The sequence below is a fragment of the Perca fluviatilis genome, chromosome 4 (assembly GCF_010015445.1).
Source record: "Perca fluviatilis chromosome 4, GENO_Pfluv_1.0, whole genome shotgun sequence".
Lineage (NCBI taxonomy): Eukaryota > Metazoa > Chordata > Actinopteri > Perciformes > Percidae > Perca > Perca fluviatilis.
This window is the reverse complement of record NC_053115.1, coordinates 34,643,049-34,662,856: the sequence shown is the minus strand read 5'-3', so window position 1 is coordinate 34,662,856 and position 19,808 is coordinate 34,643,049. Positions and strand designations below refer to the sequence as shown.

At 43.1% G+C, this 19,808-nt stretch overlaps 1 protein-coding gene across 1 annotated transcript; it reads left to right on the top strand.

Moving 5' to 3' along the window:
• The first annotated feature begins 3,650 nt into the window (after positions 1 to 3,650).
• On the top strand, positions 3,651 to 19,535 carry si:dkey-156n14.3 (zinc finger protein ZXDC). Its single transcript, XM_039797132.1, has 10 exons — positions 3,651 to 5,634; positions 9,697 to 9,849; positions 10,766 to 10,844; positions 12,939 to 13,069; positions 13,229 to 13,399; positions 14,751 to 15,460; positions 16,102 to 16,186; positions 17,660 to 17,817; positions 17,942 to 18,043; positions 18,863 to 19,535. The coding sequence occupies exons 1-10, from the start codon at positions 3,651 to 3,653 to the stop codon at positions 18,947 to 18,949; spliced, it is 3,660 nt and encodes a 1,219-aa protein (XP_039653066.1). The 3' UTR covers positions 18,950 to 19,535.
• Positions 19,536 to 19,808: the final 273 nt, after the last annotated feature.

Sequence of the window (19,808 nt, the reverse complement as noted above, 5' to 3'; positions counted from 1 at the left end):
ATTATAAGTTCAGAAACATTGATGACCTCCAGAATCCCCTCCTTGGTCAGGTCAACAGGTTCCTGAATGAACACATTTAACACTTATTTTGAGAATTAATTATGTAGACAGTTTGTAGTATTTTGACAGTAGGTATGTATACATGGCATCAAGTTTACTTCATTCACACTAACCGACTGTTGAGGAGGGATTGTCCTGGGTCTCTTTGCCTCCTCCTTATCCTTATCTGCTATTATCTGTACACAGACAATTATTTAATTGTCACAGGGTGCAAATACATATTTAAAAATATTCAGTCAGTAAAAAGTATGCATATGAAGTGGGAGGTTTGGATCCAAAATACATCAAATCATATAATAAGTAATCCTTAGCATGCAGGTCACAACATCATCAACAACTATCAAAATGGGATTCTTACGAATTGATCTTCATATTTCCTTTTCTGTGCGAACCTTTAAAACAGACAGATTTTCTTAAATTACATGTTAGAGATTAAGAAGAATAGTAACTACATCTATATGTATAATTTTGGCTTTGTTATACATTTTTATGTTACAGATGTACATGTGATAATGAAATCAGACACACCTGACAACTGAATGACCAGACAGGAGCAACAGGCACCACCATGTCCTGATTGTGTCCATGTCACCCTAGAAACAAAACATTTTAAACAATGAAGTCATGTTCTACAAAAACAGTACTGTATTATGTCTGTAGATTTTATGGGCACTTACAGTTGTGAAGTCAAAATCTGCCCCCAGCACAATGTAAAGAGCATACTGTAATAAAAAAGAAAACATATTGGTCTGTACTAGTCTTGGAAAAACATACTAAGCTATATTCCCCTGGTATTTAAATAAAATAACAGATCCACAGCTAATATGTTGTCAGGTACATTATATTTAACACCATTAAGTGACATTTGAGGACAACACACAATACCATTAACATGAAGATCCCACAGGCATTGCCATCTTCCTGTCTTGGGAGACCCTGAACATCAGAAATACAGTAAGACAGTGTACAACATTCAGCACAGCTCATTCATGGAAAATAAACAATAAAATACATAGAAACCCATTTACTTTGATGTCCTTGCTGTAGATCACAGTCCATTCTCCTGGTTTAATCCTCTGCGCAAGATTGCTGCAATTAAAGTATTAATCAGCATTTTATTTTCCAAAATTCCTAAAACAGATCTAATTAAATATGTTATTGAACAACTTAATGTGGTCAGGAACAGACCAAAAGCACCTAGAATAACTTTAACAACTTTAACCCTTGTGTTGACTTCGGGTCAAATAGACCCGTTTTAAATTTTTTTTTTTTATATCAGAAAATATAGGCCATAGAAACAACCGCTGAAAATGAAAAGACAACACAAGGGTTAAATTCAAAACAGATGGATTGAACGTCTGAACTTAATGACTTGAAACCTGCAAATCTGAATGTAACGTTGATCGCCAAAGCCAACTGAGGCTTCCAGATGTTTATGGAATAAGGAGTCTGGGAAAAGAATGCGTCTCTCTGTCAGCTTCAAAACCTGTACACATATATTTTTAGGAATATTAACATAAACGAATGTAATATAATTTCTCAAATTAAAGATAAAAAGGTTTCTACAAAGAAGAAAGTAGATTATAATAGTCAATCAGTGCAAAAGTAATGGTAATAATAAAACTGCAGACGCACACAGAGCATGTAGCGTCCTGGTTTCCAAATAGGTATGAGGACAAAATCCTTGTTTGCCAAATCATTCTGAAAGACATATCACGGAGAAATAGAATAGCAGAACAGATCTGAACCTTTATTTTTTTAAACAATATAACTATTTAAAAAAAATTATATATATATAAATAATAACAACAATAATAATAATAATAATAATCATAATAATAATAATAATAATAATAATAATAATAATAATAATAAATTACGGGGAAAGACAAGGTATCCAGACAATGTGGTGGTAGCCATGTTGGTACCACGTAGCAATCCATTGCATACACATCCTTTTGCTGATGGCACATATATCATTGAAATTCAACTAAGTTGAGCCACTGCCTTCCCAAGTGTGTCCAGTGTGATACTGACATTCCTCACATTTCTTTTCATCTTCTCAATGGTTTGTCTCTCTTTTTTTTTTTCCATTGTGGTGATGAACAATGTTTCGCACCAGAAAAATGTGAGCTGAAGGCGACATTGTTAATGAAATAATTGTTCTTCCGCATATTTGTGAAGAACTGTTCAGCCACTTGGCTGTTGAGCTGACCTGCAAGCTCCGGTACAAGTTCAATTCTCCTGAGCACGTCCTTCTCATCCTTGCGGTTACCTTCATGTAGCTTGTCACACAAGACATAATGTTGAGAGGATTTGGTAACCGGATGACTATCATCTTCAAAGTTTTCAGTGTTTGGCTCCAAAAGCCACGGAAGGTGGATCTCAGTGTTCGGTCCTTGGCAGCCTGTATGTTCTCAGGGGTTGGAGGAGCAAGACGGCCTTCATTTGGCTGGAATGGTGGATTTTCTGGCACTCTTACATTGGTGTGGTTTACAAGACCTCATGCAAAGTCATAGACTGATATATTGGGCATATGTTTCCACGACAGAAGCATATCTGCAGTCTTTAGGGCCTTCTGCTCTGATGTTAAACTTCAAGCTGTACAAAACACCGCAGGGACACATGATGGCAGCCAAACCACCTGGATGAATAGTAAAGGATTAAACCATTAGGAATAAGAAGTATATAAATATAAAGTTAATATGTATTTACAGGAATACATAAAGACGACAAAGCCAGAAAAATGTAAAGCTGTCACCTGATGCTCCCCAGATCTTCTGAAACACTTTGTCGTAGGCCTGTCTATTTTGCATTTCGGTTCTGAGGCGCAGAATTAGATCTATCTTAGAACCACAAGAGTCGACACCACATTCCTTACAGAGTGTACGTACTGCGTCCACTTGTGTAGGTCAAGGGAAAGAATAAATACAGTAAACGTGGGTTGACAATGTGTTATATTATCCCCACTAACATTTAGGCCTATTGTTGTGACTTCAATCTATTCAACTGCATAAAAAAGATACGTTGCTTCCATACAACTGTCCTGCAGTTTGTAGGCCTATAACAGACAAAGATTCCATGAGAGTCCTTTGTGAAAAGAACCAAATAAAGGGTGATACAAACTATGTGGAGGATACCTCCAAATTCATCAATTCATTTGAGAGTCTGTCTTCAGTAATATTGATGTCATCTGCCTCTGCTGAGTTTCTTGGACCTTGAGCTTTTAAAAACTCTGTGTTTAGCACAGTGTTGGACCTTCGTGTGCCTTGCCCAATCCAAGCAACCCAAGTTGCCCAAAAATGATAGCTGGGATGGACAGTAAAAGGATTCTTCCGGTTACCTGTTAATCAGAATGAAATGTTGGAAAAAGACACATTACTTATATCTGATTTTAATACTTTAATACCACGGCACGAGACGGGACGCTCCTATGGAAATCATACGCTCCAGGCTGCAGCCATACCCGCCTCTCGAGGTTGGCCGATCCACCCATGATAACAGACTTTCCATGCTGGCCCTGAAGGCAGCATTCATCCTCCGTTACTTATGGCGCGGGCCTTTTTTGTCGCTGCTGCCGGAATACCAAAATGAAATTTCCAGAACTTTTAGTGCCCCAAAACATTTCATCTCAACATGGCGCCCTACACGCAACCACTTTGTCTCCACTGCGATCAGCGACAGGGTCGATACCTCGTTTTATTTCCACCGAAAATGAAGCGGATAGACTGTTGGAGTTGCCGGAGCCACACAGTGACGACAACAACAACAACACCAGGCCGAGGACATCACCGTTTCACCTATCGGCGGAAGATGGCAGCGGAGGAGCGGCTTGTTCGCCTGTACCAACCGACAAAACCAATTTACCGGGTAACGGACCCAATCTCGGACTTTATAACGTGAACACGGAGAAAGAAAATGAGCTCGACGCACTGCTTGGTTCGCAGCAGTTTATAAGGACTGCATGGAAACACGGGGCAGTAAGCGGGGAGACTGTGATGCAAATGGCGCTGCCTCTGTTTGAAGGGGAAGAGGACCCGATGCCGCCGCAGCGGAACTTAACGTTGCCGTGTCCAGTTTTACGGCAGCAGCAGCGTGAGGACTGCGCCTTCAAGCAGCCCTCATCGGCCAGCTACAGCGCTACTAACCGGGCCGATGAAACCACCCAGGAACTATATGTTGTGTTTAATGTCGTTCAAGAGGATGGCAACGGTGAAGCAAGCAAACACCGACCGGATGTGTCCTCTGAATGCGTCGATCAAATGAAAGGTAAACACCCTTTAGAGTGCTCTAACGTTACAGCAATACCCTGTGGCTCAATGGAGGTGGCTAACAGCAGTGAAGCTAATGACAACTTGAACTGTATTGATACCCAGGCCCTGAAAAAACCTCACCATGTTTTCAGTTTACTAAGCGACAACTGTAACGTGACCGATGCTAAACGGTCTGTCTATCACCACACCGTCGAAGACGTTGTTCTGACAAACAAATATGGCGATAAGATTTGTGGCCAGATTTGTACCGAAAACAATGAAAGTAAACTGGTCAGGGAGCTTTCGTCGCACTCCCGCATTGACGAGAGCAGTGCCTTGATTTTAAGGAACTCGGGTGTCGAGGAAGCCATGGACACCTCGGACTTTATTGCAGACTCAACGGGGCTGCAGGACAGTGCAAACCCGGACACGGCCTCCGCTAGTCCGCCTGCCAGTGAAACCTTTTCCGGGACTATCACAATAAACAACCAAAGCATCATAGTGACCATAGAAAACGGCATCCTGACTCTCGCTGCCCCGCCAGAGGGATATGTACACAAAGAAGATGACATGGTCAGCTTAAAGGAGCACCTAGGCATGAAAGACCATGAGGACATTGTCCTTCTCAACTATGACAGTGGGACTAAATCCATCGGGAAGATCAGCACACTGACGGTATCCAGCTCCAGCCAGCAGGAAGAGCAGCGACCGGGTCTGTCTGTGAGTGACTCTGAGTTGGCTCTGGTGGATGACTGCTCATTATCAGAGCTGGCCACTTCTCTGGACTCCTGCCCCATCATCAAGCAGGAGGCAGGGGCGCTGTGTGCTGTAACAGAGGCTGATCTGGTCACCCCGTCCCCCAAAGCCGCTGTGGCAGACTGTGACAGTGGGGACTTCCAGTCTGTACCACTACTACGGTCCAAGAAAGAGACTGTGGCCTCTTTTGGGTGCCCAGAACCGGGCTGCTGCTGTACATTTGATACACGTCAGAAACTTAAGGTTCACCTTCTGAACCATGCCGAGGACCCGCGGCCCTACCAGTGCATTGTAGAGGGCTGCGGCTGGGCTTTTGCCACCTCTTACAAGCTGAAGCGGCATCTTCAGTCCCATGAGAAGCAGCGGCCACACACCTGTCAGTTTGAAGGCTGTGGGCGGCGTTTCACCACCGTCTACAACCTAAAGGCTCATGTTAAAGTCCACGAGCAGGATAATTCCTTCATCTGCGAGATCTGCAGTGAGACGTTTCGCAGTGCTACACGACTCACCAATCACCAGAGGGTCCACTTCGAGCCACAGAGGCCCCACAAGTGTGAATTCCCAGGTAACACGAGCTGAATATATTTTGCTTTTATTTATCCTATTACAATTCCCCCCCTTTAGCTTTGTTTATACTAGTGCACGACGCCGTGGCGTGGCCCTCCGTAGATGGCGCGAGAACTACGAGCATGCACGGAGACGCTTATGCTCAACCTTCAGTGGTTTAGTTAGATGGTTAGTCTTCTCAGAAATGCCAGGAGTACAAACTAAATAGTCTGTGAAAAAGTAGTAGAGGAGAAGAAGATGGCGAAGGTGAAGGAAAGCAGTCTGCCTGACTAAACGCATCCATGGTAAACACTGACATTAGAGCTTACCAGACTGTTTTAGCTCTTCTATTATTATCCTCTACCCACTTAGTCATTATATCCTCATTATTGATGATTATTTATCAAATCTTTCACTGTGTGAATATTTTGTGAAAGCACCAATAGTCAACCCTACAATATCGCCGCAATGTTGACACTGATGTATTTGGTCAAAAATATGCTGATATTTGATTTTCTTCCATTTCACCCAGCCCTAACCGATGTACCGCCAAACATTGCATTGCATTGCGTTACTGTTGCTTATCTGCAAGTCCAAAGCTGCTAATGTGTAAGGTGATGCTAGTAAACTGTACACATTAGGGCTGCACAATATTTTTTTTGTCATCGCAATATCAACTGGCACAATATACACATTGCAAAACACTGCAACATATTGCGACAGACACAAAACAGATTGTATGTGTTTAGTTGAAAGAAAATATTGGTAGAAAACTGCACTTTAAAATGTAATTGTCATTCATTTTTTAGTGGATCCTTTTTATATTCAATGTAATGTAATCAATTTGTCCATAAAAGAATGTTGGAAATGATTTCCTTTTTATTTGTTCTAAATTCAACAAGCAGTTTGTTGTATTGTAGAAGAATACTGAAAGCAGCAGAACTGAATACATTTCAATATCTGTTTATGTATCGTTGTTAATATTGGTATTGCGATATTCAACAGCAATATTGCTTATTTTCCTCATATCGTGCAGCCCTAGTACAGTACGCATCAGAGTTATGTTTACTATGGGTGTAAATCACAAGTTTTAACGCAAGACAGTGGATTCTTTGGACAACAATACAATGCTGATATCACAAAGTTTAGCACAATGTGATTTTGATTCGATTGAGGGGCCTGCGATTCCATATGTCAATTAGGGCTTTGACTTTTGCTCAAAAATGATATTGAAAGTTTGTTTGTTTATTAATATTTATTAATAATATTTTGACCATTAAATGCCTTCAGTAAGACCTATATTGGTATCAAACTTAAGTTGTATATGTTCTGTTCACCAGAGGGCAATGCATCAGTCAATGTCAATAGGCAGGCAACGTGCAAAAAGTATGCTTTCGACAGGAAGTTTGGAGCTTTCACCGTAGCCTACGTAAGTGGTCTGATGTTTATACTTGTGCGCTGGTGTGTGCATCGAGCCGGTGTGTGTGTGTGTTAAGGCCGAGACACATCAGACCGATAATCGGCCGTGGGACAGTCTGGCGAGGTCAGTGACTCGAGTCTGTTCAGTGTGTCCCGTGCCGTCGTCCGTCTGAGGGGCTGTCGGCGTTCATTTTGGCCGACCTGACATGTTCAGTCGGCGGCAGGGAAGTCTGGACTCACCAGGAATGAGGTGACTACAGTCTCTCAAAATCTGATGAAAATCTTTTAAACTGACCTTTTGTTGAGCTGAAATGAAGACAGATTCAGCAACTGCATGGCCCATTTCTCGCTTAAAATGTTCTCAGAAACACGTTTCAGTGAACTATTTTAGTACAATATGAGATCGTATTCTGAACGGCCGCCATGACAGTCTGGCTCTGAATTTCCGGAGATAACAAACCCATGTGACGCGTTCGTCCCAATCAGCTGCCGGTTTTCATTTCTTGGGCAACATTACAGATTAGCGCCACCTGCTGTTATAGAGATGTATTACGTCTCGTCTCCTCTCGTCTTTTTGGTCTGTTCTGTGGCAGTTTTTTGGACCTCGGGGACGCAACTGATCATATCAACGGGGTTTTCTGTCAACGGTTGCCCGTCGGCTATGTGTCTACACCATTAGAGTGAGGGAGTGACAGTGATTACCGGTAGCTTCAGAGTGAGTAGCGACTCTAGAGTAATTGTGAGAAGAACAAAGCGTCTCCACTGTTCTTTCTGACCACGGTGAGAAATTGAAAAGTTAACCCTCTCCTTGATTTCATGTTTATGGAGAAGGAGAACCAGGAAATAAGTCGGTGGGGAAATGCAACGCTACCAAGACATGGCCGAGCGACGTGTAGTTACATTTTGAAATGTGTGAAAAAGCCTCGGAATCTGAATTGAAAACGCACAAAAAATAATGCCCATAACAGTTTTGAATATTAAGGGATGCCTAATATTAGTTCAAATATCATTCGGAGTCAAAGTTCGGAGTCAAAGCCCTAATGTCCATTATAAAACAATCAGTTAATTTATAGCAACTCACAAAAAGGAACTAAAATATTATTTATTACTGAGCTCCTCCAGCCATTTAAATGCAAAACAAATTAAAGCTGCGACCGAGCATTGGCGCGGCACTCAGACACCGCAAATCGTCAACAATGAAAAGGGAACTCCCCGGTGAGTTCAGTGATATCTCACACAAGACTCTACGTCATACGGTTCATTAACTGTGAAAAGGGGCGTGGCTAAAGCATAGGGGGTGGGTCAAACCATCACCAATTAAAAAGGAAGTCTCTGCTGAGTTCAATGATACTTCAAACAAGGGTTTACATCAATTGGGTCGTGAGGGGGCGTGGCCTAAGTAAGTGGGCGTGGTCATATTATAGGGGGCGGCTCAGTATCACATGTAGACCACACATTATGAGTTTCATGTAAATCGGATGATGTTTGTGATATAAGGCAGATTTCCTGGTGCCAGCGGGGGGTGCTATGACCAAAAGTCAATTTTGGCCTGTAGGTGTCCTGAGGCCTGGACTCTTGTCAATCGTGAGAAATTTCGGGCAGATACGGCAACGTACACTCAAGTTACAACAACTTCTTTGTTCATCGCTAAACACTCATAATGGCCGCCACGCCCACACCGTCCGACGAAAAGTTTTTCTTTTAATAACTTTAAACTTTAAGGTGTTGGGATGGTACAGACCAAGTTTGAAGTCCATCGGATGAAATCTCTAGGAGGAGTTCGTTAAAGTATAGCACCTTGACTTTTAGGCCTACTTCCTGTTGCCACTAGGGGGCGCTATGACTTTAAGTAAATATTGATCATTATTTGTCCTCAGGGTTGGACTCTTATGAATCCTGAAAAGTTTCGAGCCAGTTGGACAACGTACACTAGAGTTACACCCACTTCCTGTTTTGGCGGCGAAACGCACAAAATGGCCGCCCCGCCACGGCCACGCCCTATGACGAAAGTTTTTCTTTTAACAACTTTTCATCTTTAAGGTCTTAAGATGGCACAGACCAAATTTGAAGTTGATTGGAAGAAATCTCTAGGAGGAGTTCGTTAAAGTACGACATGTGGAAATGGCCAAAATTGCACTAATTTCGAAGTTTAAAATCAAAATGGCGGACTTCCTGTTGGGTTTAGGGTATGGCTCCAAGACGTTTTTTGTACATCTTGACATGTTAAATATGTGTACAAAGTTTCGTGAGTCTACCTTAAACGCACTGCAGGGGCTTAATTTTTTAAACTTTCTAGAGGGTGCTAGCGAGCCATTTTTGTGCGCTTATTCCCAAAACCCTTTAAAATACGTAAATTTTCACCAGACTTGATGCGACCGCCAAATTTGGTGAGTTTTTGAATATGTTAAGCCCCTCAAAAAGCCAATTAATTTAGTGTAGTAATAATAATAATTCCTTCAATAGGGCCTTCGCTGCTGTCGGCGCTCGGGCCCTAAATATTGTTTTCAATTCAAAAAGAATAAATAGAGGGAAATTCAAATAAAGGTATTTTCACTTTGCATCGATGATATTGGACTGTTGACCATAGAATCAATGTGTCCAGACTCAGTCAGAAACACCATGTACCCATGTCTTTCTACACGTTCCCCTCTGTCATATGCAGGCTGTGAGAAAACCTTCATCACCTTCAGTGCCCTGTTCTCCCACAATCGTACTCACTTCAGAGAAACGGGCCACTTCACCTGCACCTACCCAGGCTGCGACAAGACCTATGACAAGGCCTGTCGCCTCAAAATCCATCTGAGGAGTCACACTGGTAAGACCCAGGGATTCAGCTCTCACAGGCTGTTACCCGGCTGTTTTCTTAAAGTGCTCATATTATGCTTTTTGGCTTTTCCCTTTCCTTTATTGTGCTATATCTTTTTTGTGCATGTAATGGGTTTACAAAGTGAAAAATCCCAAAGTCCACCCCAAAGGAACTTACCATCTTCAACAAAAAACACTGTTCACAAACGGCTCCAAACAGCTCTATTGTAGTCCAGCCTTTACTTCCATGATGAAAGTGTGTCACTTTAAACACACGTTATAATGCTTGCTTGCTGCTAGCATGGCACGCCCTCATACTCTGCTTCTGACTAGCTAGTAGTCCTTACCTAGGTACTGTCAGGGCACGCCCTCATACTCATACTACAGTAGTCATTACTTAGTTACTGAGAATGTGCGACTCCCAACAAAGATGGAACAGAAGTGAGATGCCTCTGTAGCTAGAACAGAGAGCTCAACACACAGGGTGAAAAGAGGAGCTGCAGCAATATGCAGTACAAAAAAATTGGTGTTTTTGAAAATTAAACCATGTAAACCTATTCTGGTACAACCTCTAAATACAATTATGAACCTGAAAATGAGCATAATATGAGCACTTTAAAGAACAAGTCATTCCTCATTCACTTGATGCTAAAAATGTGTTGCCATCTATTCACTCATTTTAGATGATAGCAGCTGTTATTGCTGCACATTTCCAAAACGTTATAATCGCAAAAACAAGTCACTGGAATCTATGCCTGTACTGACTTGTCTAAAGTGGAGTGGGTTAGTACTGCAGCATAGCTTGCACCAGCTTTGTGATAGCAGAAAGCTGGGGTTAAACCTAGTTAGCTGCTCAGAACTTCTCTATCTGGGTGATGCAGGCGGGAGACCCTGTCCCTGATAAACCCCTGATCTGCTGTTTCCAGGTGAGAGGCCATTTGTCTGTGACTCGGAGGGCTGTGGCTGGTCCTTCACCAGCATGTCCAAGCTGCTCCGACATAAACGGTAAGTGCTTATTAACCGAGTGTGTGTGTGTGTGTGTGTGTGGCCACGCTGACTTTAGACATAGCTTGGTTTTGTGGTCCACACAGCATATTTTGCATTAAGTACAAAAAGTTCTGTAAATCTGTGATTTGTCATTCATCGTAGTTTTAGTTTAGTGTCAGTGGTGTTGATGGAGTTCTTTTGGGTTTTGACACTGAATGTTTCTGGTGTAACGTCTATTTTGGTTTTAGTAAACTTCAGCTTGCAGTTTTGCTTCATTGGTGAAATGTATGTGTCGTTGAAAACCAACAGGTTGTCATGATCAGTGGCGACTGGTCATTAGGTGCCCTCTTGTCAACAGAAAGAAATGCAAACAAATGTTATGTTATTTTTAATGAATTCAAGATAATTATCATCTATAATTTATTGTCTTCTATGAATAGAACATCTTCCTAAATTGCATAGAATTTGTGGTAGGATTTTATTTCACATTCTGCCTCTGCCTTACTGCTTCAGACTGCGTTCTCCCATGTTCACGGTAGACTACGGCAACCGGAATGTGTCAGAGTGGGGCTAGCCCCTCTCACACAATGCAATGTGCATTGTATGTGGGAAATTATTAATACGCATGCTCAGTGTTAGTGTGTTTAAATGTAGATCACACGAATTTGATGGCCAGTGGGGGTGACGGCCCGTAGCCCCACCACAGCGTCATTTCATATCTTAGATATGATTGGCTGTCTGGCGTGGCGCCAACCACATGATTAGACACTCTTTCTGATGACAAAATGCGTTTCAGTTATAGATTGTAAAACTAATGGACGGAGTTGATGGTCTCTAGTTTCAAGTCTTCTTTAATATAGCATGATGTTCATTTAGTAAATGACTTCCTTGTTTATTTTAAAGGTGAACTATTATGCTTTCCCATATTTTCTGTCATATCTATAATGTTAAACGTGGCCAAAGCTTCAAATAATGAGGTAAACATATTTCAGAGAAATTCCCGTGAGCAAAAACCTCAGATTTCCCACTGTTCTGAACGCTCCTGTTTCAACAGTTGTTTTCTACTCAGCTCCATGTCACGTACCTCTGAGCTGGGTTACTTTGATTGGTCATCTGCTCCAGGCAGGCTACTGAAGAGTTTTTTTAACATTACTGCAGTGTTTATTGCCACAAGTACCGTAGTTGCACGCTAACGGCAGGGAAACCTGCAATCTTGGCTGCCAATGTTGTTAAATTCTCCCCCATTTCTGGTCACTTTACAGCTGAATCATGTCCAGTTGTGTCATATTTGGTTTATAATTGGTGTTTTTCACGGTAAAAAGTCGTGCTGCTGCCGTCTTTACAGGCAGCAACAACGGGAACACTGATACAGAAAGCTGACCAATCAGAGCAGACTGGGCTTTTTCGGGAGGCGTGCTTAAAGAGACAGGCGCTCCAACAGAGCTTCTCATATAGAGGGTGTCCTCAGGGTTGCAGCAGCCATGGGCAGGATGAGAAAAATAAAGTGTTTTTTTTTTTTTTTTAACATTAAAGCTTGTAAACATGTTTTAGTAGAAACACAAAATACAATTATAAACCTTTAAAATAAGCAGGGGGTGCTTTAGGACCTGCCAATCAATCTTAAACTCTGACCCTCTCACTGTGTGTTTTCACTTCATTAAATGTAACTGGAACATTTTGGTCACCTAAAAATGTCTTGTTCTGCCAACCAAGCTAGCTAGCTAGTGTAAGCTGGTAACTTAAGATTTTGTGTTCTGCCGTACATGCAGATGAATGGCACCAGAACCCGGAGGTCTGTGTTTACCCGCTGGTTATTCGCAGGATGACTCGCTTCAGAAGGGTCAAAAATCTGAAACTTTACCACTTAAGTGTTAGCTTAGTGCAGCACCATTGCAACCATAAACAACACTGGCTTCATCCTCCCCAGCTCCATCCATCACGTCGACGGCCATATTGCCGAACTCAAGGCTTCAAAGCGGCAGTCCACGTCACTGATGCTACGTCCACTATTTTACAGTCTAAGGCTTCAATGGTTAAACAGAGCTGAGGGTTTTTATAGGGTCCTACATGATGAGTGTCTCACTCACCACAGACTCTTCCTATGTTTATCAGGAAACATGATGATGACCGTCGCTTTGTCTGTACAGAGGAGGGTTGTGGGAAATCCTTCACCCGGGCAGAGCACCTCAAGGGTCACAGTATCACCCACCTGGGCACCAAACCCTTCCAGTGCCATGCAGAAGGTACGTACAGGTGCTCAAAACCACATCCAGGAGTAGGACGGTTTGCTTGTTTTTTTTGTTTTTTTAATAAAATCAGACTGTTGGATTCTGACTTCTGGTAGTTTCACATTTTCTGCAAAGCTTATCAGTTATGACGTTTGTCTCCTTTCCGTTCTTCAGGCTGTAATGCCAAGTTCTCAGCACGCAGCAGCCTGTACATCCACTCCAAGAAGCATAAGCAGGATGCCAGCACCCTGAGGACACGCTGTCCTGTGGCCAACTGCTCCAAACACTTCTCGTCCCGCAGCAGCCTGAAGAGCCATGTGCTCAAACACCACCACCTCAGTCCTGGTTAGTACCGCCACTGCTTCAGCCGTCACCAAAGGGGTGCCACCCACTTATGTCTCTCTTTAATGTAATCCTATCAGGGTTTCCACGGGGTCTTAAAAAGTCTAAAATTTCAACATCAAAATTAAAAAAATCTTAAATTTTTAAAAAGTATTGTTTTCTAGGTCTTTAATTATTTTCAACAGGTCTTCATTTTCCTCCATCTATGTAGCGCTACCTCTAATGCTCATTGAAATGTTCCTGGAGCGCTTTAGAATGTGTTTTTTTTTAGTTCTGTGGTGTTATTCTTTTTGTAGCTATATAATATAATTTGCTGTATTAAGACTACAAATGAGACCAACATGCAACTTATATTGCAGCCAATCTAGACACTAGTCCTATAATGCCAATGAGGAAATCGGGGAATTGTTTCAGACAATGTTTCCGGGCTCTGACAACTGACTTTTATTTTTTTATGTTGTGATATAGGTCTTAAATTTCATTCATAATGGTCTTAAAAAGGTCTTACATTTGACTTGGTCATATGCTCAATAGACATTTTCTTAGCAGATGAAACAAGACATGCCAAGCATGCCAAAAGAAAATTAAGAAAATGTACTGTAAAACATCCTCAAAGATGTTGGTTTGACTAAATTACATGTTTTAGTCAAGGTATTAATAGTCTCGCATTGCTAACTCTGTCTCCACAGATGCATTTCAGTTACATTTTATTAATAGTATCAAATCACTTTACAGATAGAGTAGGTCTAAACCACACTCTATTATTATAATAATAATTAATAATATAGAGACACAACATTCCCCCCCCAAGAGCAAGCATTTGGTGCGACAGTGGTGAGGAAAAACTTCCTTTAAACAGACAGAAACCTCAGACAGACCCAGACTCTTGGTGGGAGGCCATCTGCCCGCTGCCGGTTGGGACACAGAGACACTGATACACATATAAAGCTATGGAGACATATGATTCATAATGATTATAGCAGTTGGTAACGCTAATTTACCTGAGAAATTATCATATAAAAAATCATATTTCATATTTTTGAAGTGAGAATGTTAATGGGTTTCATAATTAATGAACTGCAGTGCTGCAGACAATTTTGCATTAACATATTTACAGTATTTACTACTTACTTACTAGGCAGTTATTGGTTACGCTGCCTGTTATGCTGTAATGACTGAATCAAGGTGGAGTTACTACTAGCTTGAGGATGATTTGAATTTCATTGTAATATCTAGAAGGGTGAAAAGTGTGTTTTTGTTAGTTACTAAATGTAAATAATTTATTCCACTACATGGTTCTGGAAAAGTGATTACTATCCTATAACTACTGAACGTTTCCCCTCCTCCATCCCAGATGTTCTGGGCCAGATGGAGACCACGCCCACCCTGACCCCCAGCAGCGAGCTCATCAGCTCCACCCCAGCAACAGTTGCCGGGCCTTGTATTGCCGGGGGCGACCATCTGACCAACCTGGACTTGAGCTCCCTGTTCTCGGCTGTGCCTGGCAGCGCTGCCCCCCTGGCTCGCTCTAACGGCACCTTCACCATGGACCTGTCCCTGGTCAGCTCAGGCATCCTCACCATCGACCCCTCCTCCGTCGCCTCCACACTGGCTGCTGGTGCTAGCACCACGCTTGCCAAAGCTGTGGACCCCCTCATTCTGGCAGCCAGTGCTGACCTGGGCCCCCACCCCGCTTTGGAAGGAACAGTTGGGGACGTCCTGCCCCCCCAGGGCACTCTCAACCTTGATGATGTGCAAACAGTTGTCCCAGAGGCCCTGGGAGCCCTGAGCGCTCTCAGCATGCAGCAGCCACTCAGCGCCCTGAGCGTGGAGCCCCCCCCATCGCTGGCAGCAGCCCCCGTCGCAGAGCTGCTGGCCTCACCCTCCAAGGTGGTGGAGGTGGGGGGCCAGAGGGCAGCTGGGCCTCTGCTGGGCTGTGTGGAGGGGCTGGGACCTCAGGAGGGAGGAAAAGTCCTGAGCCAGTTTGTGTTCCCCGGTCCCAGCAGCAGCTTCAGCCCCCAGAAGGAGCAGGATGACAGCGCCGCGTCAGCAGGCAGCTTCCTGGTGAGTCGCCATGCAGCTCAGTCTGCAGAGAAATGGGGAGTACTATTGCATATGTCAGAAAGTTGCCTCAAGCTTTTAGTGTCTGCAGAGGGAGCTGTGTGAAGTCTGATAAATGTCCTCAGGTGATGTCACTCGAGTCGGCGTTGTTTCTAGACTACAAGTCTGAAAAGTAAAGAAATGTGGAAGTGTGGCCCGCTGCTCAGCTCTGCTGCAGGCTACATTAGCCGCTTCTTTCATAACACCCTAATCTATTGCTATGGAAGCACATTTCTTTCTTGAGTTTATCGAATATATCTCAACTTGTGAGAAAAGTGATGGACACAAATTTTGTGTGTTCGTGCCATTTGCACTGCCTGATGCAAATTTGCATTTATTTGCATCTTTGCATTGACTTATGTAATGGCACCCCTGAAAACGCCTGGGCCTGAATGCATCATTATAAGGGTGCATTGCTAAATTAATGGAGTTCTCTTTAAAGGAAATGCACATTTGCTTGTTTTTTTGCTAGTTTTTCTTAGATATGAAAGGTTCCTATTTTTAGGAAATGGCCCAAATGTCTGCTATTGGAGTGTAGTCAGTACTAGCTCTTAAAAGCCAACATAATGGTGTGTAGTAACTAATGTGTACCATTTCTGTGTCAGGAGAGTGGAGGCTCCGCCAGGACTGACTACAGAGCCATCCAGCTGGCCAAAAAGAAGAAGCAAAGAGGTCCTTCAGCATCCTCTGGTAAGACGCACACACTTATGTAATGCTCCTCAGTCTGACTAGACCCAGACTGGAGACTAAGGGCAGGAACACACCGCCGTGAAGCGTAGATTTGTGCCAATCAGGCACCTGGCTGTTCACGGCAGACGGGCATATCTACTCTCCTCCCTACAGAGTGTGTGTGTGTGTGTGTCTGTGTGTGTGTGTGTCTGTGTGTGTGTCTGTGTGTGTGTCCGTCCGTCCGTCCGAGAAAGCTCCTTCACTTGTTTTCAACAACAATAACACTGTTAATTAGATTAAAAAAAGAAAGAGGACGTCTGGATAGTTCAGTTGGTAAATATAGAGGTTTTGACTCCGACCTCCCCACCCCTCTCTCTCTCCCCCCTTTCATGTCTTCAGCTTTCCTATCAAAATAAAGGCCGAAATCTTAAAAAAAAAAAAAAAAAAAAAAAAAAACGACGACCGAAAGACAAGGGGAGTGCGATGGACTGCAGCATATGCTACTCAGAGAGTGGCGGCTGACTCATTAGCAGCGTTACACCCATCTTGTGTAGGCTATGAAATGTCTGTATCATCACTGCGCTGCATTTTTATGAACTATGATCCAGCAGGCTCCGTCTTACACGCTATTACTCAACGAACTGAAGTTAGTTGCATTTAATAACTTCTAATGTGTTTTTCGCCGTGGCGGCCGCAATAGCAGAGAGTTACCAGCGGAAACACTGGTACCAATACAGGTTTCCCTCTCCTACTTAACAATATACAGCTGTGTTATCAACAATTAAAACTGTAGACAAATGTAATTAGTTTGGACCGGCGGCGCTGTCTCTCTCCATGTTGCAGGGGAGCCGTGTGAATGGGGGCGGGGCTGCGCGGAGGAGAGATCCAAACACAGGCACGGCTTTACAGAAGGAATGAGTCAAGTAACGCAACATTAAACCATATCGATATAAACGACATCGCTTCGTTCGTGGAGAGGCAGCGGATGCGAGGACGTTAGGTGCACCGGTGCAACCTAGGAAAAGTCTTAGTCGCACCCTTACAAATTTTGGTCGCATTTGCGACCAAATTGGTCGCACTCTGGAGCCCTGAGGGCTCGTTGTAGCGATTCTCTCCTACTGTTTCTTCAATGCCTAACAAATCTATTTCTATCTCTTTCTCTCCGTGTCTTTCTGCTTGAGCAGCACTGGTTGAAGCCTGAAAATAAGTGTATTTGATTCACCGCTGCTACATGTAGTGTTTTGACCTCGACAACCCAACTGCGTTTTACTGCAAACTTGCGACTAGTTAACTTTATTAAGCATAAAAAAAATAATGAAACTCAGTATGTGGCGGCTGGTGTTGATTGTGTGGCACACCGCAAATTTGTCTGTGTGGGAAACACTGCAGATTGGATAACATGGCAGACGAAATGAAAATAGCTCTGCTTCATGCCGCTTCCATGTCCATTGTGTTTTTGGCATAAAAGGTTAGTGTACTCTTTGCCCAATCCAGGGACTTCTGGATTGAGTCAGAGAAAAAGTAAAGGAGTAAAGGCGCTGATGGCTCCCTCTGGTGTTGGTTATGGGGAAGGAACTGCCGCAGCCAATGGGGGCCTGACTCTGCGGGACCCCGTCACCGGCGCTCAGTACGTCCACATTCAGCTGCTGCAGGTGAGATCCGCACACACGTGATTATAAAACTACACTTTCTGTATACCATGAATGAACTGCTGTGTGCTGAGAGAAGCATCGCTGTAGTTGACAGAGCAGCTTATCAAAGTATGTGTACCTGCAGGACGACCCAGCCAGCGACGGAGACCTGGCCTTCCAGCTGAGCTCGCAGCCCTCCAGCTCCCACTCTCAGCTCACTGCCGACCTGCCGGTCAACATCCTACAGGTGAGCAAAGTTTATTCATATTAACACGGCCAGCACCTAGTGATACAGTGAGGTGTTATTTAATAGCAAAATGAACGAAAGTGAAAGGATTTTGACTCCTGTCTGTTTAAAGAAGCACCTGCTAACGTGTAATATTTGTGCCTCATTCCTGAGTGAGCAATAGTATATTTTGAGTACAGAGCAATATATTTAGCAAACGCATAAAATACATTTTGAAGAGAAATGATCCACAAGCAGAAAATGATTTTGTTTGAGTGAACAAAAATCTATTCCTTGCTCAATAAATGTATTTGCATGTTTGCTATTATCCATATTAAGGTGCACTTAAATGTGCCCTCTCCCAAAGAGACTGCTGCTGTGCTCCAGTCATATCTCTTCTCTCTTTCTATCTCTCTGTCCCTCTCTGTGCACACTCAACTTTAACACATTCACAAATTATAAACACCTAAACGGGGCTCGACAGTAACTGTTGCCCAGTTGCCCTTTGCAACCACAATGAGTCAATTGGCAACCATTTTGTGGCCTCTGGTTGCCCCCGTTGGCAACCATCTGTTCAATATTTGTTTTTTTGTTTTTTTTAAATATCTAAACAAATCAAAACTGGAAAATCTTATTTCGAAAGATTATTATTATTATTATTATTTCTAGTATATTTGTCTATGAGTGAGTGTGAATGTCCAAGTAACGTGCTGCTTGTAACACAGTAATTCCCCAGTTTGTGATTAATAAAGTCTGTCTGTCTTTCTTTACTATTTGTAAAAGTAGGGTTTTTATATTGAAATGTTGTGACCTTAGCAGCCCTGGTGTGTTTCCTCCCAGGAAGCTTCAGTGATGACTGAGGACGACAACGGCTCTGATAACTCCCAGTTCACAGGAAGCACAATCAACCTGCAGGACCTGGAGTGAGCGCCATCACTGGCCACAGTTTACAGCAGCAAACATTCTCCGGGATGTCTGACTGCACCCGGCGCTGTCCTTGTCTCCTCCCATGACGCTGAAGGCCTTTGGGACGCGTGGTCGACAGTTTGTGGAGGGAGTGGACATGAGTCCACAGATAATGCACCTTGACAAGAGGAGATGAGTATTTTGTTTGTTGAGAAGATGATCATGTGTTTATTTCTTGAGCCCAGTTTGTACCAAAATCCAATGTGAGCGCATTCTAATGTCAGAGAGACCTGTGGCGTTGGACAGTACCATGGTGCCACGTTGCAGTGCTGTCTCCGCTCCAGTTGCCTTACAGACGCCTCACGCTGTGCATTCCTCCACTGGCCACTTCTCTGCTTTCTTTGGTAGTTGTTAGATTTATTTTTCTATGGCAGCAGTAAGTCCATGTTGAAAACATGCCTGATCATGTGTTTATATACAGTATGTATAATTAATGAGTTGTTACCTTCTTGTAATAATTGTATCTGTTTATTTATTATTTAGCTGTGGGTTTACAGAATGGCAGAGCCAAACACAGATGAATTAAAGAATCAAAGCACAATCACAACAGTTGTTGAGGCCTTCATTTTTTTTCATTTGGACCAGAGACTAAATGTATGAGGATTCATGAAGGAAAACAAGTGAATATAATATTGAAGAGTACGCGGAGAAACTATTTTTCACCTGGTAGAGTGCGCCCCAAAAAAAAGCGACTTAGTCCTTGATGCAGAGGCTGCAGGTTCATCGCCGCCCTGCGGCCCTTTGCTGCATGTCATTCCCCCTCTCTCCCCCTTCATGTCTTCATCTGTCCTGTTGAAAATAAAGGCCTAAAAATGCCAAA